The sequence below is a fragment of the Tenrec ecaudatus genome, chromosome 6 (assembly GCF_050624435.1).
Source record: "Tenrec ecaudatus isolate mTenEca1 chromosome 6, mTenEca1.hap1, whole genome shotgun sequence".
Taxonomy (NCBI): Eukaryota; Metazoa; Chordata; class Mammalia; order Afrosoricida; family Tenrecidae; genus Tenrec; species Tenrec ecaudatus.
Window position 1 is genome coordinate 11,554,452 of NC_134535.1, and position 26,431 is coordinate 11,580,882.

At 47.6% G+C, this 26,431-nt stretch overlaps 1 protein-coding gene across 4 annotated transcripts; it reads left to right on the plus strand.

Moving 5' to 3' along the window:
• Positions 1-83: 83 nt before the first annotated feature.
• XRCC6 (X-ray repair cross complementing 6) lies at positions 84-26,115 on the plus strand. Of its 4 annotated transcripts, none has more exons than XM_075553645.1 (13): positions 84-160; positions 768-857; positions 1,489-1,595; positions 4,047-4,185; positions 4,423-4,677; positions 5,961-6,144; positions 8,760-8,946; positions 11,974-12,142; positions 13,115-13,276; positions 14,762-14,891; positions 21,242-21,342; positions 23,194-23,307; positions 25,768-26,115. In XM_075553645.1, exons 2-13 carry the CDS (start codon positions 779-781, stop codon positions 25,959-25,961), a joined length of 1,821 nt encoding a protein of 606 aa, XP_075409760.1. In that variant the 5' UTR covers positions 84-160; positions 768-778; the 3' UTR covers positions 25,962-26,115. The 4 variants fall into 4 exon arrangements, with proteins under 4 accessions (XP_075409760.1, XP_075409761.1, XP_075409762.1 ...); XM_075553646.1 differs by having other exon boundaries at positions 87-160; positions 771-857; XM_075553647.1 differs by lacking the exon at positions 84-160 and adding an exon at positions 258-401.
• The last annotated feature ends 316 nt before the right edge of the window (positions 26,116-26,431 follow it).

Sequence of the window (26,431 nt, forward strand, 5' to 3'; positions counted from 1 at the left end):
GTTCGCGTTGACGGCGTTCGGAGTGGTGGGCGTGCCAGCTGAGCAGTAAGGCGTGAGCCGTGCGTGATGACGTTTCAGGCGTTGATTGGAAGCAGGAGCTGGAGTCCGCGCACGCGCGTCGTTTCAGCCCGAGTTCAAATTGCCGTTTTGCGCCCCAAAGGTAGGCGAAGGTGGGCGTTGGGTTGTGGGCTGTGAGGATGCTCAAGAGGTGGGGCTGGCCTCGTCCCGCGCCATCTGCTCAGTCTCCCGCGCCCCGCTGGCTTCGCCATTGGCCTAAAGTGCTCAGCTGTGAGAAGTCGAGAGTGGACCCCTTCTCTGGAAGGCGGAAGGCGGAACCTGCTCTCCGAGGCCCTCCTGCGGAGACCCTACTGGATATGACTGGCCGGGGGCTGAGGGTTTGGGTGAGAAGAGGACAGGAGGGTCTTCTAGAGGACGGAATATTCCAGAGCTCGAAGCTCTCACCATCCAGATGTCACTGTGTGTGCTCCTGGAACACTAGGGTTGGGCTGTGCCCGCACGGACCAAAGTGGCCACCTGACCCACCTGCTGGCTCTGTTAGGGATCCTGATCCCCATTCCCACTTTGCCCTGAACCAACTAACGGGATCCATGGGCCATATTCCTTTCATGACTAAACCCCAGTCGTTAGGGCAGATCTCAAAGCCTCGCAGCCTTGCTGCTTCCACCCCTTGCCCCATGCTCCCTCAACCTTCCCCCCGCCCCCCCATTAAGTCTTCCCGTCACTGACTTTAACTTACTTTCCTTTAGCAGTTACTAACATGTCAGAGTGGGAGTCTTATTACAAAAACGAGGGAGATGAAGAGGAAGAAGAACAAGATGAAGGCCCTGAAGCAGGCGGTAAGGAATGTGTACAGTTTTGTGTGGAAGAAAGACTCAGCTGCCTATCCCTGGATGCTGGTCTTCTGTAGGAAATAGAGAGAGGAACATATTAAGCTACACCAAATGGATACATTTAGCAATATCTGTAGCACAATTTCCTGGTTCTTCAGCAAACACATTGCAAATGGAAAATAATAGAGGTAGTATCTTTAGATTAAAAAACAGAAGTAAAGCAGTGATTATCCAAAGCTAGGTTAGGGACGACTCTTGGAGGCTGGGGGCATTATTATGGGGATGATATGTGGAGGGCACCTGGGGTGACTGTTGTAGGTGCCATTGAATTGGTTCTGACCCATAGTGACCCTGTGCACCACAGAACGAAACACTGCCATCGTCACAGTTGTTCCTTTGTTTGAGCTTGTTGTTGCAGCATAGTGCCAAGTCGTATCATTGAGGCCCTTCCTCTTTAGCTGCTTCTGTACTTTTGTGTGGAGTGACTGGCATGGTACAATTTACTGATTGGGTGATGATTTGAAGGGTGTTCACCTTGTTCATTGGGCTGCATGTTTGTCATGAGTTTCCATTATGTGTTTTATATGAATGCTAAATGTGAACACAGGACAAACAATTCCTTTAATTTTTCCAATAGGAGAATGTAAATATTCTGGAAGAGATAGTTTGATTTTCTTGGTTGATACTTCCAGGGCCATGTTTGAATCTCAGGATGAAATGACTCCTTTTGACATGAGCATCCAGGTAAAATGACTTTTTTATTTAATAAACAACATCCCTCTCCCAAGTATAGTAAAGCTATGATACAGACTGACTTGTGCCCCCCCTCCCACAAAAAAGGATTTGTTATAAATGCTAACCTCTATGCCTGTTATAGTTCCATTTGGGAAAGAGTTGTTTATTATGTGAGTAAGGAGGAATTCATGCAGGCTGTGTCTTGAGTGAGCCACTTATTTAAAGGAGCCGGCCAAGACAGGGAGCGATGTTGCATGAAGATCACTCCAGAGCCAAGGAATGAAAGCTGGAGCGATAAGGACCCTTTCCCAGAGCCAACCGGGACAAAGCTTTTCTCACGAAATGGCGCTATGAATTCTGACTTCTAGACTTGTAAACTTGGAGAAGAAAAATGATGGGTTCTCAGGGACACCCCTTGTAGTGTTTCTGTTCTAGTAGCATTCAGTAACTAAGACAAAGTGTAAACCCCCAAAACAAACTTAGTGCCATTGAGTCCATCCCGGGCACAGGCTTTCTGAAAAGTTTCTTGGTGAATGGTCAGTGGTGAATAGCTTCCCAGGATGGATATATACCCATGCAGTATAAAAGAGACCAGCAAGTCTTGATTTATTTATTTGTAATTCCGGGATTGAATTGATGCACTGTGCTGTACAAAGGTGGCCTGTATGATGTTGTGGTACTGGAAACGATCCCAACAGTATTTCACGTGCCAGGAGGTGTCATCCAGGGTAGCCCTGTTTTATCAGACCTTCCAGGCTTAAGTCAGACCAGGAGGAAGGGAAGAGGCAGTCCACTTCTGACCCATTGAAAATATTATGAATAGCAGCAGTCCATGAGCCACTCAGGTAGGAGGGCTGTTTTGAGTCCGGCAATCATGGTTTACTATACAAGGAATGAGATAAGAGTTGTATGAGCCCCTAATAAAATGTTAAAAAAAAAAGGGAAAAAAATGAAATTGCATGATAAAGTTTTGCAAGACCAACAAGTTATTTAATGCAACTACCTGTTTTCAACAACATAAACAACCTCGACTGGTCTCTATTTCAGATCCCAGGCACTTAAACTAGGAGGTAGAACCAAAGCAATAAACATGTTATTAGTCCAATTAGCTGGGATTTCCCATGAAACCAGGACCCTAAATCTCCAAACCAAGGAACCAAATCCCATAATGTATTTGTAATTGATTATAACTCACCCCCCTTTCCTGAATTGTTCCCCCTCCACTAGCATAAACTCATTACCCTCTAAGTAGCTTTCTAATGATGAGTTGCTGTTGTCACCTTAATCCCACATACAACCACCATAGGGGTGTGCCTCTATAGCACAGTTCCGAGAAGGTACATGTTTTCAAGTCTCTGATGTCACATTGTTTAGTTGTTATGGAGGCAATTCCAATTCTTGGTGACCCCTTGTGTGCAGAATAGACCTGCTCCATAGGGTTTTCAAAGGAATCTTGGTGGCCTCGTGGATTATTTGTTTGGCTGTTAACTGAAAGGTCAGCAGTTCTAAACCACCAGCCTCTTGTAGGGGAGAAAGATGAGACTTTCTACAGTCTCATAGCCCACAGGGGCAGTTCAACTGTCTTATACGGTGACTATGAATTGGAATGGACTCAATGACAATGAGTTTGGTTTTGATAAGGGTTTTCAATGCTTGCGACCTTTCAGCAGCAGAGCGGAAGCCTGTCTTCTGAGTTATCTCTGGGTGGTTGCAAACATTTGGCAAGTAGTTGAACGCTTTACTGTTTGTGCCACCAAGTCGACCCCGGGTGTCTTTTATGGCTATTATACTTAACACTTTGCTTTTATTCTATCTTGTGGTTAGCAACCCAACACATAAGTAACCCATGATGCTTCCAGAGCTCCCACATATCTTGATATATATACCTACACATCCACCAATTTAGAAGCCCTGGTGGTGGGTTCAGTGGTTCAAATCCATCAACTTTTCCAGAAAGAAGAGGCTGTCTGCTTTCATGAAGATGACAGCTCTCAGCAGCCACAGACACAAGGTTTATTTTCTTTTTGTCTATGCAGTTGCTGTGCATTTTTCTTGGCCTGTTTGATGTATGTATGAAACAATGTTGCCCAGCAATGAATTGGAAATTTATCTTGTTGCGTTCTTAAACACACACACACACACACACACACACACACACACACACACACACACACACAGCCATTATGTTGCCCAGCAATGAATTGGAAATTTATCTTGTTGCGTTCTTAAAAACACACACACACACACACACACACACACACACACGGACAGCCATGGGAACCCTAGGGCAGTTCTTCTTCTAGCTGACTGCTAGGAGTATGAATCACCTTGATGACTAGGGGTCTCACTGATGCCTGAGTTTTCTGAAGGTAGAGATTGTTGAGCATGGACTCTGTGCCAGGCACTTATAGGCCTTGTTAGTGGTAAACAAGGAGTTTACTTTGATTTCCCTTTTCTCAGTGCATCTTGAGTGTATATACCAACAAGATCATAAGCAGCGATCGGGATCTCTTGGCAGTGGTGTTTTTTGGTACTGAGAAAGAAAAAAATTCAGTAAATTTCAAAAATATTTACGTCTTACAGGAGCTGGATAATCCAGGTAAGTACTATTTGAAGGTAACTTTTTCTTTTACCAGAACCAAGGAGGGATGTGGAGACAGAAGGGATTGTGCTTTCTTGCAGAAGGGGGTTCCTATCGGGCCGTGACTTTCACTATATGGATGAAAGAGCCCCCGTGTGAGATGGAGGCCTGAGACCCTTCTGTCAGTCTCGTGGCAGAGGTGGCACTGACCTCATTCTGATTTTTCTGTCCGTCTGACCGCTTGTCTCTGATTAGGTGCCAAACGAGTGCTAGAGCTGGAGCAGTTTAAAGGGCAGAGCGGAAAGCAGCATTTCCAAGACCTCATTGGCCACGGCTCTGACTATTCGCTAAGCGAAGCACTGTGGGTGTGTGCGAACCTCTTTAGTGACGTCCAGTTCAAGATGAGTCATAAGAGGGTCATGCTCTTCACCAACGAAGATGACCCACATGCCAGTGACAGCGCCAAAGCCAGCCGGGCCAGGACCAAAGCCGCGGATCTCCGTGACACAGGTGGGCATCCTTCCTGTTCTTTTGAACTGGCACTCAATTTCACTGCTGCTTTAGTGCTTCAAACTGCCAGCTGCTCAGAGAGACAGATGGGCCCTCTGCTCCCATAAACAGTCTCAGAGACTCAGACAATTCGATCTTGTTCTGTAGGGTCGCTTTGAGGCTTTGAGTTGGCATTGACTCAATGGCAGTAAGTTTGATTTGAGTTTCTAGAGCTGAGGCCAAGCACTTGCATTTCAACAATAGAGTAAAATGAAAGAATAGAGTGAGCCTGAGGGAGACATCCAGGCCGCCTTGTCACTGAAAGTGGCCATGCCCTTGTCAGCTGTCCAGGGCTCCACCAGAGGGTGCATGGCTTACCTTGAACATAGGTTATTTGAATACATCTCCGTTAGCATTTGATTTTCCTTAAGTTGCTTTCTCTGCCTTGACATTGTTCAGAATCAGTCTTTTTCTTTGGGAGTTTTTCAAAGGTATATTTGAACTTAGCTGAAAAACAAATCTTACCTGCCGAGTCTTTTTGTTAGACAGTTGTTTTTTTTTTTAACATTTTATTAGGGGCTCATACAACTCTTATCACAATCCACACATATACATACATCAGTTGTATAAAGCACATCCATACATTCTTTGCCCTAATCACTCTCAAAGCATTTGCTCTCCACTTAAGCCCTCTGTATCAGGTCCTCTTTTTTTGTCCCCTCCCTCCCCGCTCCACCCTCCCTCATGAGCCCTTGATAATCCACAGATTGTTATTTTGTCATATCTTGCCCTATCCAGAGTCTCCCTTCCCCCCCTTCTCTGCCGTCCATTTCCCAGGGAGGAGGTCACATGTGTATCCTTTTAATCAGTTCCCCCTTTCCAACCCACTCACCCTCCACTCTCCCAGCCTCGCCCCTCACACCCTTGTTAGACAGTTTTATTCAAATGTTTCACATACAGTGTGAGAAAATGGACACAGCCAAAGGTAGGCCATTAGACCAGTTGCTACCTCTGCTAAGGGGCTTCACAAAGTTTGTGGAAAAGTGGAATCGTTCCCTTGTACAATTCATTGATCCTGGTATACTCTTCAAGCTGTGCCACGCTCACTGACCTTTGCCCAGTTATTCCACCACCGTAGTCTTAAACTCACCGTCCCTTCAGCTTCCCAGCCCACCTTTGAGTTGCTACTGCCCACTTGATCTCACATAGATAATTTTTCAAAACAGCACGTGCCCAAAGCAGATGCACTTGAGTAAGATACGAAAATTGATTTTCCTCTGTCCTTCTGTCTGCCTTTGCACCAGGTATCTTCCTGGACCTGATGCACCTGAAGAAAGCTGGGGGCTTCGATATATCCTTGTTCTACAGAGACATAATCAGCCTCGCAGAGGATGAGGACATAGGCGTTCACTTTGAGGAGTCCAGCAAGCTGGAAGATCTGATGAGGAAGGTTCGGGCCAAGGAGACCAGGAAGCGAACCCTCAGCAGGTGCGCTCCACGCCCGGGTTAACCACCCTCAAGTCCCCTAGCATGAAAGGAGCATGTATTGCTTCACCGTCCTGGCTACTTAGCCCTAGACTGGGTTCCTGCCTCGCTGTGCTCTTTAAGAAACCGTGCTTGATTTCAGGATGGCCCACACTATTTGCTTTTCTCTCCGTGGAAAGAGTTAGTATGGTGCACGAGTCTGCTGGTGGTTGGCAGCCCGACCCCTGTGCCACTCCACTAGGTTATCGTGAAGTTTAAAGGAAAAGCACATGTACACTGGAACGCGGAGGATAAAAGCCCCACGTGTGTGTCATGATTGCTGCTTTCAGCTAGGTTATTGTGATTTCTGATAAACTCGCCATGAACAGGAATCACTTTGTTAGATTATGTTCTTTTACAGGACCTTGAGATTAGAATCCTGAGGCATTCTGGTAATACAGTGGACTGAGAGTTGGGCTGCTAAACAGAAAGTGGGCAGATCAGTCCCATCAGCCACTCAGGAGAAAGATGAGGCTGTCTGCCCCATAAAAAGACTGACAGCCTTGACCCCAGGGGTTCTATAGGGTCACTCTGAGTCGGAATTGCTGCGGTGCTGAGGGGGCTGCGAGAGGCAGTGAGAGAGGAGTGCTACTCAGTGTCTCTTCCTGCAGAGTTTCCTTTCCCCTGGGTCCTCGAGAGAGGGCTCAGAACCCTTGGCAGCTTTTGTGTTGCTTCTAGAAAATGTATAAAACGATCTTAAGGAAACCAGGACCCCACTTTGCTCCAATTGTAGTTTTGTATTTCCCGCTCCCACCCCCCAGAACGATTTCTCTTTGCCCAACTAGCTTTCTGTCCCCGCTTCACCCTCCTGCAATGACGGGCTGCCGTTCTGGGTACATCTGGGAAATTGATCACCCACCTGGGTGGGGTTGGTGGGAAGGCTAAAGAATTGGCTCATTTTAGGTGCTGGGCTCAGATTGCTGGGATTCTCACTGTGCTAGCTCTCCTCTTGAGGCCTGGGAGGAAATTCTGAATTTCTCCGAGCCTCTCCAGTGGGAACAAACATGGCTCTTCCCCACAGGACCAAAGCGATGATCAAACAGGACCCATCGAGGCCCATCCTCATTACTCACAAATGTCACGATATTCATTATTTGGTGAAAGAGTGAATGTAGGGCACTTAATACTATTACTAACAAACTAGAGATGTTTGAGAAGTAATAGTGCCTTAGTCCTAAGGCTTAGGGAAGTCTTAAGACAGTGCTTACTATAATCAAATAACAGTATGTGCAATTTGATGACTTGTTTATTGTGTGCCAAGCACCATCTTAAGTTCTTTGTTGACAGATGGACATATTTAATCTTTATGACAACTCTTTGAGGTAGATTGGAACCTCTCCGCTAGGAGCATTTATTAACCTAAAATAATATCAGATGAAGTTAATTAAGCAACTTGTTTTGCATTGTAGTGTGAGATAAACCTTCTTCCTTCTCATGGTATGAGTTAAACCAGCAGTTCTCAACCTGTGGGTCATGACCCCTCCGGGGGTCGAATGGCCCTTTCACAGGGGTCGCCCAATTCTTAACTACCAGCTTATAAAATAATGTTATGGTTGGGGGGTCATCACAACATGAGGGACAGTATGATAAAGGTTGCGGCACTCAGAAGGTTGAGAACCATTGAGTTAAACCATCGCTGTTGTATTGTAATTCTGTTGTAACCTGGAGCTATGACATGTTCAGGCTTGAACATTACAAACATGAGTTATGTATCAATGTGGGGTTTGACGTCCCCTTATGGTATTCGCAGACAGACAGTTCAGAGCTATGGCAGCCTGATACTAAGATGCTGAGTGTAGTTCTGGGGGAAGGAGCTTGGGACCCCACCCCTGCGGCTCGGAGTGCGAGCTGCCTCTGAACTGCGACCTGCAATACAAAGGTTGAAGCCTAGTTTTACTTTTAAAAAAACTCAACAGGACAGCAAAAGTTCTCTGTGAATCTCTCTCTTTTTTTTTTTTTTAAGTCATTCTCTTCAATGAAATTGGTAATAGTGTCATTTTTTTTCATCTTAGTTGAACAAGTCACCCATCTTTTTTCTCCATCTAGCCATCTTTCCATATGAAAATGGGGCTCATCCTTCATTCATTCATTCATTTGCTTATTTATTCCTTCCTCTTCACATTTCTGTCAGCAAAATTCGACATGTCGTTCATAATGTAGGTCTTTCCTAAGGATGAATGTAGATCTCTTATCAAAGACAAGTGGCATAAAGCAAACCTTCAAAACGTGGGGGATCCCTGCACTTAACGAGTTATGGGGAAGATGAAGTGGAAGGTGGCTGGTGTGGTGTTGGGCACGTCGTCAGTGCTCAGTGTCACGGCTAGTATGGTCCGTTCTTTGGCATCATTTGGAATAGTGAATCTCTGCTGAAGTTAGCTTGGGGAGCACAGGCCCTGAGATGGTGCTGTTGCACACTTGAGCGCATGCAGTCTGTGTGTCCGTGAAGAGCTTGTTGAGGATGGGCTTGGGTGCCATGAAGGGGTCTGGAGGGCAAAATATAGTCTTTTCTAAAACATTTTTTAATTTTAAAAAATATAGTCTTTCAGTTCGTGCTTTAAGTTGTTTTTCTCCTCCTTCAGGTTGAAGTTTAGGCTCAGCAAAGACATGGCGATGACTGTTGGCATTTATAATCTGGTCCAGAAGGCATTCAAGCCTCCCTCCATAAGGCTTTATCGGGAAACCAATGAGCCTGTGAAAACCAAGACCCGGACATTTAACGTAAACGACGGCAGTTTGCTTCTGCCCAGTGACACCAAGCGCTCCCAGGTAGATATGCCTCCTTCCTGAAGGTGTGTCCCACTGACAAGCTACCAGGGAGCAGAGCCTGATCAGTGTCATCCAATCAAACATAAACTCACTGCCATCGAGTCAGTTCTGACTCGTGGCCACCCCTGTGGGTTTCCAAAGCTGTAATTTATTATGGGAGTAAAACACCTCATCTTTCTCTCTGGGAGAGGTTGGCGGTTTCAGATTGCTGATCTTGTGATTAGCAGCAACCCAATGCGTGACTACGACACCACAAGGGTTCCTCACCAGGGGAGGGATTTTCCCATGTGTGTCTTCCTCCCCAAGCTGTGGAAACCAAGTCATTAGTCTCCGGAACCATGCCATCTAGATTGGCAGTTTTTCTCTCACTCTCCTGTGGATTAGTTTTTACTTACTGTAAATTTACCTAGGATGGAGCCTGTGTTACCTAAACTTACGCATTAAAAATAGTAGTATTTCATTGTGTTTCTGGTGAACGTTTATGCAGAAGTTTAGGTTTCCATTCAACAATTTCGACACAAGTTGTTCAGTGATATCAGTTCCCCTCTTCAGAAAGCATGCACATTCTCAGTGTTTCTATTTTCAAGTAATTGTTGACCATTTTATCTCATAGAGGTGATCTTTTTTTTAAAAAATCATTTTATTGGGGACTTATACAACTGTTATCACAACCCATCCATCCATCCATTGTGTCAGTCACATTTGTACATCTGTTGCTGTCTTCATTCTCAAAGCCTTTGCTTTCTACTTGAACCCTTGGTATCAGCTCCTCATTTTCCCCTCCCTCTCTGCGCCCCCCCCTTACCCCCAGGTGATCTTTAAAAGGAGCATAGGTGAACTTCATGAATTTTTGGAGGCCATCTGGTAATTAGCTACAAGATGCCCTCAGGTTAGTTTTGGGCCAAGGTTGGCAGTGTCTCCGGGCTAAAGTCTCAAGAAGCCCTCCCTCTAGCCTCATTCACTTCAGCACATCTGACTTATGTTTGTTTTCCTTTTAGGACTTTGACATCCCATTCCAGAGTTTTCCCCTAGTCTGTCAGGGTCCACCTATTGTGGCCCTTATTAGAAGAGATAGTAACGTCCAGTTGATGGTGGGAGCCAGGCACCAGCAGATATTCTTCTGGTTGCAGTCGGTGAACCCCTGGTTAGCGTAGACTAGTTTCTTCCTAAAGTTTAATATTCTGAACATAAACTAGTATAAACATTTTTTCCTATATAAACATGTGCCTAAAATCAGATCCTCAGACAGAGATTGGCGCTTAAGCAGAAGGAGACAGGTACGAAACTTCTGTTTATTAAACTTTATTAATAAGCCCATGCCAAGAAAGTGCCTCCTTTTGAGTTCATTCTTGTCCTCCCAGAAAATAAAATGCCAGTAAACTCATTTAGCCCAAAAGAATTATATTCCCAAACAAATAAGATAAAAGGAAATATATTTTATCCTTAAGCTAACATTTAATTATAAATGATTTTTTTTGGACCAAGATACATTGGCTTTAGTGGTCTCTTGAGAGCTAGAAAGGTCAAAGTGATGTCAGTAACACATTAGCTGCTCACCTTCAGAATCTGCTACTCTTAAGTTACCAAGGGTCTGACTCCTCGCTCAGGTGCAGTCCCAGAAAATGCTCTACAGGTAATTCAGGCCAAGGGAAGGTGTGATAGGCCTGAAGTAGGCCTGGCTTTTTAGGTAGAGATTTTTTTTTTTGTCAAACCCAAGTTTTCCCTATGCTTTGAAATGTCATCCATGTGCCTTTTGTAACCTGAAACACAGTTATACTGCAGAACCTTCTCTGTCCACCCTCATTCTCCCAGTTTTGCTCAATCTGGGGAAGGACTTGACAGTTGAAGTCATAATCAAATGTGTAATTTTCACTTTAATGGACCACAATGTGGGCAAGAACCGGAGGGCTTGCTTCAGTTCAGGGCATAGCAGGATGAGCTAAGTGACTCGAATGAGTTCTTCCTCTGGGACCTGAGCCCTCGGTGTGGTGTGAGGAGCACACAGTGTGTTGCCTGACTTGGAGGAGGAGGAAGAAGAGCCGCAGCTCTCTCCCTCCCGTCGAGGAAGTGGCCAGAGTCCCAGGGCGGAACGTTTGTGGGCAATGGCTTCTGGTCACTGAGACTCCTGATGGGGTGTATGTATCTGAAGAAACCCTGGTGGCCTCCACTTGTGTGATGAAAACCCAAATTTGACAGCTGCTATTCCTCATTGCATAACCAAGGGCAACACGGGAGCATTCCCATTTGGAAGGAACATGACATAGGCTGTGTCCGCCTCTCCAACAGGACCAGCACAGGGCCTCAAGTAGGCCCTCCCAGCCAACAGATGTGCATCTCTGGTGACACAGTGGTTAAAGCACTAGACAGCAAACTGAAAGAAAGGGCAATGGTTAAAAACCACCAGCCTGGTCCTGGGAGACAGATGTGACCCTCTGCTTTTGTAAACATTTACAGTCTTTGAAACCGAGGGGAGAGTCCAGATCTGACAGAGTCAGTATGAGTCGGAATCGACTCCATAGCAGGGGTCTGGATTTTGGTTTTGAGCGTCTTATGTCCCAGATGGTGCTCCCGGTGGCTGTTGGCAGCAGGCAGGTCTGGGTTCCAGGCCCAGTTCAGTTTGTAACTGGAACAAGTTCTCACTTACCTGGAGGATTTGTAAGCTAAATTAGGGGATACCTGTCAAGTGCCTGGTGGGCTCTCAGTAATGCTTGTCCCTGCTCAAGAGGGGGCGGGTCTTCCTCTCTTGAGCAGGGTGCTGGCTTTTATCTGCCAGCATCATGTGACATCACTGGTTTCTCCATGAAGCCTGTGCGGCCCCTTGTTTTCCCGCCTTTTAGAGCCGGGGGGTGTATCCGGGCAGCACAGTTAAAACTCTTAGAAAAGTTGGAAGTTCAAGTTTCCCAGAGGTGCCTCAGGAGAAATACCACAGCCCACTTCTGGGAGTCCACCATTGCAACTCGAGTCACAGGGTTACCGTGAGCTTGAGCCTGAGCGACCGTAATGGTTGTTATCTTATTTTATGTCAAGAGCTACGGGAGTCGTCAGATTGTTCTGGAGAAAGAGGAAACAGAACAGCTCAAACGGTTCGATGAACCGGGCTTGAGTCTGATTGGTTTCAAGCCCTTGCTCATGCTGAAGAAGCACCACTACCTGCGACCCTCCCTGTTTGTATACCCCGAGGAGGCCCTGGTGAGCGGTAAGTGGCCCCGGCCCCTGGTGACAGCTGTGGCAGGAGGTGTTCACGGCCAAAGAAGGAGACATGTGGGTTATACACCAACAGATAAGACACTGGTGACTACGAGGAGGCCTGAGACGGGGTTGGAGACAGGGAAAGGAGAGAGCTAGGTTATTGAGCGGGAAAAGGGGATGGATGGGGAAGAGAGAGAACCACATCTATGGAGGGTTTAACGGTATCATTGTTGGTCTCATTTCCTGAGATGGGCTGTGTAGTAGACATAGTATATTTCTTTAAAAGCCCTGCCCCCCCCCCAAAAAAAAATTCCAGATTCTGTATCCCTCAAACCTAAACAGAGGTCTGAGTGCCTTAAAAAACAAGGAGGAGGGTGTGGCAAGGGAGGGGAAAAAAATGAGGAGCTGATACCAAGGGCTCAAGTAGAAAGCAAATATTTTGAGAATCATGAGGGCAACACATGTACAAATGTGCTTGACACATAATGGATGTATGTTTGGATTGTGATAAGAGTTGTATGAGCCCCCAACAAAATGATTTAAATAAATAAATTAATTTAAAAAATTGAAAAGGACTGGAGAAAAAAAGCCCTCTTTGGATAAGCCGGCCTAACTGACGGTGCAGAGGTCTCTCTAGGACCATTGCCATGCGTGCATACCAGGAGGGGCTGAGCAAATAGAGCCACCATTTCTTCACATGAATGACCTGTGGAACGCGTTCTTGGCAGCATCAGCTGGCAGACCAGCACCCACACCCAGCTCCCCTAATGTCCATAGAAATGGAACCGACTCTGTGAGTTCCCTCAGCTCTTCTTCCTTTCCATTCTCTGCTTCTCCCCTCAGCTCCGGGGCCATCACCCCTTGTCTACTGCAAACCCTCCTAGAGAAAGGAAAGGCGGCGGAGGGCGTCTAGGTGAAGCAGGCAGGAAGGAGACCCGTGCCGCCTGCCGCACGTGTGACTTGAGCCTTTGTTCTCTAGGGAGCACCACTCTGTTCATTGCTCTCCTCACCAAGTGTCTGGAGAAGGAGGTCATGGCCCTGTGCAGATACATACCTCGGAAGAACAGCCCCCCTTACTTTGTGACGCTGGTGCCACAGGAGGAGGAGTTGGATGACCAGAAAATCCAGGTGACTCCCCCAGGTATGTGGAAGAGTGTGCGGGCTCTGCACCTTCTCTGGGCTTTGGAAGCACTCAGACGTGTTGAGTGGGGTCTGGCAGGTGGCTCTGGTGCAGCTCTGGAGGTAAATCTGGGTGGACACCCAGGGAAGGACACCGAGCAGGGGTGTGCACCGCTGTAGGAGGCAGCGTTGTAGCCAGGGTTGAGCTTTGACTTGTTAGGGACTGTTTGCAGGTGACGGGCCCAGGGTCTTGGGGCCTCGCAGCCAGCACCTCCTTTTCTATTGTTTGACATTCCTGTAATGTTCAGTGACTGGTTTATCTCCCTTGTCTCCCCACCAAGGCAGTGGGGAGAGCATGGGTTTTGAAGTCAGACGTCATCCTGTACTGTGTGTCTGAAAACTTTGTTTTGTTTCGAGCCCATCCATACCACTCATTAGCTTGCCACGTTGGGCAAGCCATTTAACCCTTCTGCTTAGATCAGCGGTTCTCAACTGGTGGGTCGCGACCCCTTTGGTTGGATCGAACCACCCTTTCACAGGGGTTGCCCGATTCATAACAGTAGCAAAATTTTAGTTATGAAGTAGCAGTGAAAATAATTTTATGGTTGGGGGGGTCCCCACCACACGGGAGGTTGAGAACCACTGGCTTAGATCCTTTGCTGCAGAAAGGAAACCGCCTCACTCTCGAGGTGGTTTTGCACAGGGAGTAAGTCGATATTTCTATGCACAAGTGCCTCCCACAGAGGGTCAGCAGGGAGTAGTTTGCCTTCTCCTCCTTTCGGCGTGCTCATAGAACCTTACAAAGTCACGCCGGATAGGTTTCTAACCCTGGCCATTAGCATGCTCGGGAGTAGACATGTGGGCCAGTTATGAGGTTCCTGTCTTTGAGCTCAGTAGTCACCGTTCTGCTCTGTGCTGCGGGGGCGGGGACTTTGCAAACCCTGCTGGCCCTTTGTTAGCTCTCTGGGTGCTCCCTTAGGCTTTGTCAGTCAGGGGCGCTAGAGACTGGGGCACGGGACAGACAGACAGACTCACCTCTGCTTCACTCACCGTGGGTTCCCGTCTTCCGATGGTTCCATAATTCTAGGTCTACCAGTAACTGGGAGAATCTGGGAGCCTAGGGGAGAGGGGAGAGACTGGCATTATCAAACCCTGAAGCTCAGAGGAGGACCCCGAGCCAGGGCTTGCCCTCTGAGGAAGGGGCAAGGCCACTGCCCAGCTGGTTCAGGAAGCGTCAGAAAAGCTGGAGACTGGAACCTGCTGCCATGGTTTCGGGAAGGGCCCCGGCTGGAGCAGTGCTGAGGAGCCGTCAGCACACGGGAAGGAATGCATTCCTCCAGGGGCTGTGAGGCAGACAGCACCAGGAGCAGTGGCGTTTGTAGGGTCCAGCCCCGCACCACAGGACCGAGATGGGTGAATTAGCGCCTGAGAGAGAAAGGACAGCTTAATAGGTGGCACACTAAGATATTAAACCAAATCTTGGAAAGCTCCCGTCTTCCCACCGCAGGCTTCCAGCTCATCTTCCTGCCCTATGCCGACGATAAGCGCAAGGTGCCCTGTACTGACAAGGTTGTGGCAAACTTGGAGCAGGTAGACAAGATGAAGGCCATTGTGCAGAAGCTCCGCTTCAAGTACAGGTGAGGACTGGGCGACCTGAGGCTCCAGGCAGGAGCTGAGTAGCTGCTGCCTGACTTGCAAGTTGGTGTGTGTGTGTGTGTGTGTGTGTGTGTGTGTGTGTGACAGAGCAGATCAGTTTTTACATTCAACAAGTCATTCTCCTTCTCACTGAGCTCATCCGTTGCTGCAGTCCCTTCTGGGTACTGTCGCTTTTCCCACTTCCTCCCTGTGTTTCCTGTTTCCATTCCTCCTTTTTCCCTAACTCCTGAACTCTGTCCTTGGATAAATGCTGCCCTTTTGATGTTAAATGGTTGATCGATCTTCACAGAAGGGTGAGTTCAGTTCCTGACTGAGGACGATTGTCTTGGGAGTTCCGCCAGTCTTCCTGTGACCAGGAAGTCTGGTCTCTTTATGGTTTTGAGTTCTGTCCCACATCTTCCTCGCACTCTGTCTAGGACCTTCTAAAGTGATCCTTTCAGAGCAATTGCTGATGGTAGCCAGGCCTAAGTATTTCTTCTGGTCTCAGGGTTGTAGAGACTGATATTTGCGAGGTCTGTTAGTCCAGTGGACTCGTTGTTGTCATGTGGCTTCGGTTTTAATCCTTTTTCTTTCCTCTGGGAGAGCACCTTAGATGGCTGCTCGTGAGCTTTTAAGACTCCTGCCGTTATTCACCAATTAGGATGTAGAACATTGTGGGCAGCAGTTAAGTCAATTGACCTCGCTGTCTCCTGAGCCTACTGCCCTGAGCCCCCCCAGCCCCACCAACTTATTCCTTCAAGATGTTTGGTTTTGACCAAGAAGTTTTTATAACTGTCCCTGGAGGCTCTGCCACATCCAGGGAGATATTTACAATAAAGTCACTTAAAAGTACTATTAGAAAGTCAGGGTAAACCTCAGTCAACAGAACACATGCTTTTCAGTTTATTGGTCTGTTATTACTCTGATGGAGAGATGGGATAGAAGCTCTTTGGAGACTCTCGGATTGTGTGACATGCTTACAGCTGATCAACCTGTCATTGCTGGGCTTAGAAGTCAGATCTGTAAGTCACGAAGGCTTAGAAATCAGATTCGTAAGTTGAGAATGTTCAAAACCTAGCAGTTGGGACAACTTAAGTCTGTCTTCTCTTTGGTTACGTTAGTGGTCACAGAGCCAGTAGAAGTAAATAAATCCAATGGAAATTGTTTAAAAGAAATGATATGATGCGCATTGTCCCCCACGAGAGCAGCAAACGTGGTTCCAAACAGTGGTTGTTGTCTTGTTTCGCTTTCCATCCTCTGTCTTAGGCTTCCCCAGTACCTCTGGGCAATGGGACACCTTCTTCTCTTAAATGTAGTCTCCTGGCATCATCTTATTATCGAGTAACGGAAGATCTTGATTCATTGAGTTTACCGTGAGCCATACACTCTTTCCTTTATTCTTTATAAGAACCCATTTTACAGTTGAGGAAACTGGCTTCAAGGAGCGAGGCAGTTTGCCTCTAGGCTCACCCAGCTGGGAAAAGGCTTGAGCCAGGATTCAGATCTATGCCTATCTGATGGTAGATTCTTAAGACTCCTTTACTCCCATGCTGCCACTGGATACAAAGAGAAAGAGTGCTTGGTTCCAGCAGCCTCCTGGTCACCTACCACCCCACATCCATCTTTTCTGTGCCTATCCATGGCCTCAGTGCTTCCACCTCCACCAATATCCTTCACTTCTCACGGATACATTGGCAGGCATTGTTCTGTTTTTAGACTAAGTTTGTGATCTCTCTTGTCAAACACAGAGGAATAGTGATTACTTGTTGGACTGTAATCTGCAAGGTCCACAGTTTGAAACCAACAGCTGCTCGTCAGGAGAAAGACAGGGCTTTCTACTCTCATAAACATAGCTGGCGTCAACTCGATGACAGTAAGACAATAAATTGAAAATCTGGGAAGCATGGTTTTCGACTGGTTTACTTGGAATGTTTTTCTTAGCTGTGTTACTTCAGTTTTGTTTTGTTTTTTAAATCTTTTTATTAGGGGCTCATACAACTCTTATCACAATCCATACATACATCAATTGTGTAAAGCACATTTCTACATTCATTGCCCTCATCATTCTCCAAACATTTGCTCTCCACCTAAGCCTCTGGCATCAGCAACTTATTTTTCCCCCTCCCTCCTTGCTACCCCCTCCCTCATGAACCCTTGATAATTTATAAATTATTATTTTGTCATATCTTGCCATGTCCGACGTCTCCCTTCACCCACTTTTTTGTTGCCCATACCCCAGGGAGGAGGTCACATGCAAATCCTTGTAGTTGGTTCCCCTTTCCAACCCACCCTTCCTATGCCCTCCCAGTATCGCCACTCACACCACTGGTCCTGAAGGGATCATCCACCCTGGATTCCCTGTGTTTCCAGTTCCTATCTGTACCAGTGTACATCCTCTGGTCTAGCCGGATTTGTAAGGTAGAATTGGGATCATGATAGTGGGGGGGGGCGGGGAGGGAAGGCGGGGAAAGGAAGCATTTAGGAACTAGAGCAAAGTGGTATGTTTCATTGTTGCTACATCACACCCTGACTGACTCAACTTCTCCACAAGACCCTTCTGTAAGGAGATGTCCAGTGGCCTACAAATGGCTTTGGGTCTCCACTCCACATTCCTCCCCTCATTTACAATGATATAATTTTTTGTTCTGATGATGCCTGATACCTGAACCCTTAGACACCTCGGGATCACACAGGCTGGTGTGCTTCTTCCATGTGGGTTTTTGTTGCTTCTGAGCTAGATGGCCGCTTGTTTACTTTCAAGCCTTTAAGACCTTAGATGCTATATCTTTGGATAGCCAGGCACTATGAGCTTTCTTCACCACATGTGCTTATGCATCTGCTTTGTCTTCAGTGGTTGTGTCGGGAAGGTGAGCATCATAGAATGCCAATTTTTTTTAATTAAAATATTTTATTGGGGGCACTTACAACTCTTATAACAAGCCTGATTTTCTTTTTTTTTTTTTTAAACATTTTATTAGGGGCTCATAAAACTCTTCACAATCCATACATATACATACATCAATTGTATAAAGCACATCTGTACATTCTTTGCCCTAATAATTTTATTTTCTTTTTTTACATTTTAGGGGCTCATACAACTCTTATCACAATCCACACATATACATACATCAATTGTATAAAGCACATCTGTACATTCTTTGTCCTAATCACTCTCAAAGCATTTGCTCTCCACTTAAGCCCTCTGTATCAGGTCCTCTTTTTTTTTTTTTTTTTCCCTCCCTCCCTGCTTCCCCCAGAATGCCAATTTAATAGAAGAAAGTATTCTTGCATTGAGGGAGTACTTGAGTGGAGACCCAATGTGCTTCTGCTACCTTAACACTAAACCTATAAATATATGCACATAGATCTATTCCCCCATCCTCATATATAAATATATTTACATATGTACATGCCTTTATTTAGACCTCTATAAATGCCCTTTGCCTCCTAGCTCTTTCCTCTATTTCCTTTGACTTTCCTCTCATCCCACTATCATGCTCAGTCTTCATTTGGGTTTCAGTAATTCCTCTTGGTTACATTACCCTTGATCATGCCCTACCAGGCCTCCTACACCCTCCTTACCACCGATTTGTATCACTTGTTGTTCCCTTGTCCCTGGGTTTGTTAACACCACTGCCTTTCCCCTCACCTTCCCCTCTCCCATGTCCACCCAGAACTGTCGGTCCCGTTGTTTTCTCCTCCAGATTGTTCATCCAGCCTATCTTATTTAGACAGACCTGCGGAGATAATCACATACTCAAAAACAAGATAGAGCAAAACCAAGCAACAATATACAACAAAACAATAACAACCTAATGACAAAAACAAAACAAAACACAAGAAAGAAAAGCTTTTAGTTAGTTCAAGGACTGTTTGTTGGCCTTTAGGGATGTTTTCTAGTCCAGTCTGTTGGGGTACCACGCCCTGGCCCCAAAGTCCACCTTCAGCATTCCTTTGGGACCTCTCCACTCCGTTCCCTTCCTGTTCTGTTGCATCGCTTAGTGTTTTGCCTTGTTGTGGCGGGATCAGATCTGGCGCAATTCCCACATTCTGTCTCCAATGTTGTCTCCTGTAGGGCTATGGGTCATTGAGGGACGTCATGTCTCATAGTGAGGCCGGTCATGTGGTACACTCTGGACTGGCTGCTATAATTGGGAACATCGGCCTAGGGGCCTGGTGGGCCAGGCTGTGCTCCACACTCTCCTCCTCCCCCTTCCTCTGCTCCCATGTACTCCGATCAGATATGCCCCTCTCCCAGAGCTGCAGCTTCAGTGCCGTCCTTTGAAATAAATTCTGGGGGAGGGGCAGGTGTCCATGTAGTAGTTGGGATTGGGGCCGGCCCCCCAGAACAGTTTTTGTTTCTTAATGTTTATATTTTTAATTTTTAAATTCATTCTCATCGAATTGATGCCAACTCATAGCATTCCTCTTGTGCAGGATAAAACTGCCTGTGCGTTTCTGAGACTGCAACTCTTTGCGGGAGTAGAAAGCCCTGTCTTTCTCCTTTTTTATTATTATAAATTTGTTCCTCATTCTTTTCTAGACATTTACTTTCTATTGAGCCCTTGGTATCAGCGCCCCCCCCCCTTTTAATATATGTGTGTTTTAAGTTAGCAGATGACCATGCACAAAGTACATTGTTCCAGGAGACCTCCTCTGTCCCTGCAGTTTTCTTATTCCCACATGTGCTTCAGTTTCTGAGCCAGCAAGGGGGTGTTGTTACTATTTATTTTGGGGGTGGGTATCGTTAGTCACTGAAGTCCATTTTCATTAGGGCTCACTTTTTGGGTCGTGGACTCCTGTTGGTGTCCTGGGCTGTACATTGAGCTACTAACTACAAGGTCAGGGTTTTGAACCCACTAATTGGCTCCTTGGTTCTCCTAAGGAAGAGACAGTCCACTCCCATAGAGATTTACAGCTTCGGAAACCCAGAGGGGCAGGTCTCTTTTGTCCTATGGGTCATGATGCGGAATCGACTTGAAGCCTGTTGTGTAGTCGTACAGTTGTCTGGGTTTTGGTAAGTGCATGATGTTTTGAGCCCACCATTAGAGTAGCATACAGAATGGATCCATTGCCCTAAACATCCCCTGCGCCCCCAATCACTGGCCCATCTAGTGTTGTCTTTTCCAGATTGAGGCTGGGTTGGAATACATCTGGAGCCTCCCCCCACAGGCTTCTCTGACTTCAGAATAGGCATTGAAGGATCGTTCCTAGCTTCTCGTTTTAAAACTAATGTTTCATGTTAGTTGTTGAGACTCTAAACAGCAAAATATACAGCAATTCAAGTGTCGACATGGGCCGTTCAGTGGCCTGATGACATTCTCAGAGTCCCACAACCTTGCTCTCTTTGTTGTATCGGCCTCCTCCCGCTGGCATAAGCCCACAGCCCGCCACATTGTTTCTTTAAAGTAATTGATTTTCCATGTCGTGGTGCCCTCTGACGGTCTTGTTGGGTCTTTGCCTTTCGGTGGTCTGTGATGCTGTGTGGACGGACCCTAATAGAGCATAATGCTCAAGGCAGACATTCCGTGCCAGCTCACGGAGTGTTTAGTTTTCAAAAAAAACTCAGGAGAGAGTTTGGACTTCAGCCTTAAAGATGAACACAGGTCAGTGGTTTTGAGGGTTCTTCCAGTCTCCATGGCACCAGAAAACTATCTAGATTCCAAGAGAATCTGCTTTTCCCCCTTTGGATCAAAGATTCTTCAATCAACATGGTCAGTCATGCTAGCCAGGCACCATATCGTTCTCTGGGCTCCTGGCAGGGCAGGCAGTTGTTCTTGGAGGCAGTTCCTCTTCCTCTTTCTGACTTTACTTCCACAGTTGCTCCATGTGACCAATTGTACCCTGAGCAACCCACCACTTGCAAGCTTGAAGACCCCAGGCCACTACCCAAGAGGTGCAACAGACGCACTGAACATATTACTAGGCTAATTAACTGGGGTGTCCATGAAACACTTACCCGCAACCTCCGAACCAAGGAACCAAATTCCATGAAAGGTCTGAGTGTACAGAATCAGCCTCAGCAGCTATTCGTGTTTTATTTTTTTTTAAATCACTATAAATATACCTGTTCAATGTTTTTCAAAGTGTGCAGACTTCCAGTGGTGCAGTCATTGGCAGTGCAGCCCTGTCCTTCATCAATGGGATTTCTACTCATTTCTCTTTCTCCCTGAGTAAGACTTAGATCATTGTACGCTCTACCAGGCTTGGTGTAGTCATCACCCTCTGAGGACACCTGGGTTCCTTCCACTTTGTGTGTGTGTGTGTGTGTGTGTGTGTGTGTGTGGTCATTGTGACTAGCATTGCTGTGAGCCCCCAGGCACAGGCCTGATCCCTGGCTGCTCTTTTGCAGGAGCGACAGCTTTGAGAACCCAGTGCTGCAGCAGCACTTCAGGAACCTGGAGGCCTTAGCTCTGGATTTGATGGAGCCTGAGCCAGCTGAAGACCTGACGAGTAAGCCGTGGAAAGGATAGAGGAGTTCGCTCTGGATCAGTTATGGGGATGCGTGGCCCAGCGCTCCCAAACTCACCTTCTAACCCTCCAAGCCTCCTGTCGGAGGGTCTGCTAGACCCCAGGCTGCCCAGGGAAGGGTAGGGTTTGTCTGGGGCTGTGCAGTGAGAGGAGGCCCAAGGATTGGGCTTGGGAAATCTGCCCGATTGGCCACCTGGTGAGGGCATGCTGGTGCAAGTGAAAACCGCGATAAGGCAGTTGCTTCATGCTCCTTGTCTGTCACATGCTGTGTTCCTAGGTGTTGAGTCAGTCCTCACAACGCTGAGCTGGGGGTTGTTGCTGGCCCCCTTACAGCTGCTCAGGGCCCAGAAATGGAGTGACTTGCCCAAGGTCACTATGCTAGAAAGTGGTGGCTCTAGATTAAGAATTCAATGAACCGCACCCTGGCTCTCAACCGTGATTTGACGGCCTGTACAGGCCCCTCCATCACACTTGGGCCCAGCCTCTGGGAGAGAGAGACCGGCCCGGCCTTCCAGGCTGAGGTTCTCCTTCCTGGTTGTCATTCTGTGTAGGTCATAGGAGGAGGCAGGACGTTTAGTGCTATCAGTGAATAGCCCCTGGGAAATGGGCAGGACTGAGTGAGGGAGGGCTCTTCATCCAACACAGCGCCTGTATCCCATGCCCTCGCGTGAGAATGCTGGTGCCCTGTGGCACAGTAGTGAATGTGCTTGGCTGTTAACCAACAGGGCAGTGGTTCGAACCCATGTGGGAGCAAAGACCTGGCGATCTGCTCCCGCAGACAAAGCCGAGGCAACCCTAGGGGGTCGACCACCGGCACAGAAGCACAAAGTACTAAGTAGTAACATTAGAAAGAACAATGACGACAGCTTACCAGTAGCCGCTGGCCTGCCTCTGCCTTCCACTCCTTCAGTCCATACTCCGCACGGCTTCGTGGGGAGCTTTCTCCACTGCCCGTTTGTTACTGTTGGGGTTAGTTTCGGACTTCACTAGAAGACCGTCCTCCAGGCCATTGGCTAGAAGGGTGAAACTTGTGAGACTGACCCCCACAGCAGTGTCCCCGCTGCTCTGAGGATAAGGTCTTCATTCTTCAGCAGGTTCAAAGCACCCCTGACTTGGCCCCGCCTGCCTGTCCAGCCTCCCTGCCAGTCCTGCTCTCTTCATTAACAGGACCACCAGCTACATGGTACTGGCTCGCCCTCTCTTAACATGGTGGTTAAGGATGCAGCCTTTGGAGACGGCTGGAATCCCAGCTGGGTGCTTGTTGTCCTGGGTGTCACCTTAAGTTCCACTTCCTGCTGGGTTTCCTACACTCTGCTGCAGGTCCTTCTGCCTTCTCTGCTCACATAGCCCCTCCTGGCATGACACTGCCCATGCAGTTGTGTTCATGCATTTACTCACTTAGACCATCAGCCCACGGAGGGCATGGAGATGGACTGAACTCTGATTTGAATACTTCGCCTGCATTCTTTCTACAGCCCAGCTCTGCCACTCACCTGCTACTTGATCTTGGACTGGTCATTTCAGCCCTGCATTCCTTCCTGGTACACCAGGGAGACCACTTTGAGTCCTCGGCCAGCTTGTCAGGAGTAGAGTGAAGTTAAAAACATTTAGGAGCGTGCCTGGCTGTAGTTAGTGCTCATGCAAATGTGATTATTGGAAGGTACTTGGTAAATGTAAGACCGGCATTCTAGGATGTGTTAGGGACCAGGCCACAGCTGCCCCTAGCCCACCCGACCCAGCAGTGAGATGCCCTCATCAAGCTCCTGTGAAATTGAAACTTGAAGCCACAGTTCATGACTCACGGGCCACTTTTCCTGTGCTTTGGTTTTCTAGTGCCCAAAGTGGAAGCAATGGATAAAAGACTGGGCTCCCTGGTCGATGAGTTTAAGGAGCTGGTCTACCCGGCAGATTATAATCCTGAGGGGAAAGCCACCAAGCGGAAACCAGGTGAGCAGCCGGGTGTGGACATTACCAAGGCTACTTGGTTTCTGAACTGTTATTTAAATTGCGTACCTCCCTGGTGTACTGTTCACCTAAGAGGTCTATTGTTTGGCTATAAATTGAGCCACCAAGGTGAATTTACTTCTAGGCTTGAAGGATGACCGAGGCCTAATCTTGGGGGCTTGAGCAGTCTATCCAACCAGTAAACCTGGTCTTTGTTAGGGTTTTGAGTTTTGTTCCCCATTTTTGCCCCACTGTATCCAGGACCTTCGACCGTGATCCCTTTCAGAGGGGTTACTAGTGCACTAGAGCACCCTCTGGTTCTAATGGTCTCGGCGTCGTGGAAGCTATGGTTGGATGGTCCAGTTAGTGCTTTGCACTAATTGTTTCCATACGTCTTTGATTTTTTTTCTTTAATCATTTTATTTGGGGCTCATACAATTCTTATCACAATCCATACATACATCCATTGTGTCGAACATATGTACCTTTGTTGCCATCACCATTCTCAAAACATTTGCCTTCTACTTGCGCCCTTAATATCTGCTGCTCATTTACTCCCTCCCTCCCCACTGCCCCTACATCATGAACCCTTCATCATTCATAAATGATGGGTTACATCTTTGATTTTCTTCACTCTGCTTTGCCCCAGATGGGGAGAGAGCAATAGTTACACCGGAGCGAGTTTTTGTAAAAGGTTGCCTGGTGGTGGTAAAAGTGGTGTGGCTGTGGTGGGGCACTGACCTCCTGAAAGGTAGATGGATTCCTGAGATGGAGGTCAAACATACTATCCCTCCCACAGTCCTACTTCTCCGTTGGGTTTGACAGCTCAGCCTCACAGAACACCAGGATGGGAGTTTATTACAGAAACCCAGGATAATTCTTTGGTCAGGGCAGTGTTTTTCAGCCTGCATTGGGTGGGCAAGTATTCCAAAGCTCTTTAGATGCACTGATAAATGTGCCCAGAGGTGCCCTACTCCTCAGCAAGCCTGATGTCTGAAGGTGCCCTGGGTTCTCGCACACGAGTGGGCAAGCCCACTGAGCCATTCCCCAGGTTTTGCTACCATTTCTCGGCTGCACCTTGCTGACTCGTGTTACAGCTATCTCCCGGGTATAGGAGACTCCCAGCACAGGGCGCTCAGGTCCAAAGAACATGCTCACTGCCTCTTTCCTTGGTGATAGTCATCCAGTCCCACTCCACCTCCTACCCCTGCTCCCCAACTCCTGTTCCCATGTTCTATGACAGGCTGTCATTTAAGCCCAGTGGGATGGCAAGTACAGATGAACCCCCTTAAGATTCCATATACCATTTGTGTAGTCCCACCTCCACAAGGGTGCCGTGAATTTTATTAACATTAGCAAGCTGTCCAATCCCCTTGGTGAGCCACAGGCACCTCATTTGGAAACTTCTCTGGGTATACACACATAAAAGGATGCTACAGAGGTGGTGAGAAAATATCAGTATCTTTGAAGTCCATTTTCCCACTTTTGGAAACCACTTGTGTTTTATTACAAAGGGCTTAGTATTTCATGTTGGGTCTGCAAGCTTTAACTCAGCTGCATATGCTGGGCAGTTTTTTCTGAACACAGCTCCTTCACTTAATCACGGCTGAGTATCCCCTGGGCGGGGGGTTGCGGCATGGCTTGTACTGATGGCTCCACTGCAGGGACCTTGTCCATCCAGGGGACAGGTTCTAAACAGTGGGCTTGCTGGGTCACTTAAAGCCTGAGCAGAATCACCAGGGGCCTCCCTGAAAGCAGGTTTCCACCCTAGCCAGGAAGGAATGGTATCATTTCCCTTCTCTTCCTAGCCCTGGTTTACATTTTCACGAGGGGGCAAACTTTATCTTTTTATTTGCAATTTCCCAATGTCTTGATATGTATTTAAATATTTGTTGAAATGGCATGGATCTATTTTTCTGACTTTCCTACTAACGATCTCTGTGATTTTTTTCATATCGGGCAGTGTGGTTTCTTCATTGCGCAGCTCAGGGCACTCTTTCACTCTCACAAAGCACCTCGTTCCTAATCATTCTGAGTTCTGGCCGAGATTGTAACTTTCTGGCTCTTTGGTATAAAGCCACCTGACCGGTCTGAGGTGGCACCATCGGGGTCAGCTTGGTGGTCCTGGTGCTGTTGATCCCCTTGGCATCAGCAGTGACTCCCAGGACGTGAGCTGCCAGTGTAGCTCCCTTTGCTGGCAGTGTCCAGGGGCTGCCCCAGAGAGTGACTTACTCACTCCGAGCAAGCAGTTTTGGGTCAGCTGTCAGCACCCGCTCATGACTCCCTCCCTGCAGTGCTATACATTTCGTTTTATACTAAATGAAGGTGCCTTGTCATCATAGCTCTCTTCCTTACTACGTTGCTGTGGAAAACGGCCAACTGCTGCCCAGATATTTGTGCGAGGTAGCTGTGGTGCTTTTGGAAGCATTATTCACACCCCGTCACCCCTTCCCCGCACCCCAGGTGACGACGGCTCTGGAAGCAAAAGGGCCAAGGTGGAAATATCGGAGGAGGAGCTGAAGGCCCACATCTGCAAGGGTACGCTGGGCAAGCTGACTGTGCCCGCATTAAAGGAGGCCTGCAAGGCCCGCGGGCTGAAGGGCGGGCTGAAGAAGCAGGAGCTGCTGGACGCGCTCACCAGGCACTTTCAGGGCTGACCAGCTGGACCACCCTTCCACACTAGCCAGGGGGCTGTTTGTGCTCCTCCCAGGAGCTAGGAGTGGACCTGACAGGAACCCTTTTTAAGACTGTTGCCATGGAGATGGTAGATAGTGTGCCTTACTTACTTTAAATAAAGAGCCCTTACTTTGTACTTCATGCTGGCTGTGGTCTGCAAGCGGTGTCTCGCCTTGCTTGCCATTGGGGGGGTCGCACTGGGAGCACAGCCGCACTGGAACTTGAAGGGGTGGGCGGGTGTAAACATTCCGGCTGATGATAAACTTCCCTCAGGGTTCTGCCCTGCTGCCTTCTCAAGGTGCCAAGGTTAATATCTGAAAAGCCAAGCTCAGAGCACGAGGGGCAGCACTGAGCTTGAGTGTTTTCTGTTCCTCCTCTGTGGCACTCTGAACCAGGATCCACTCCCACACACTCTGCCTACCTCCCTGCCTTCTCAGGGAACAATGGGCAA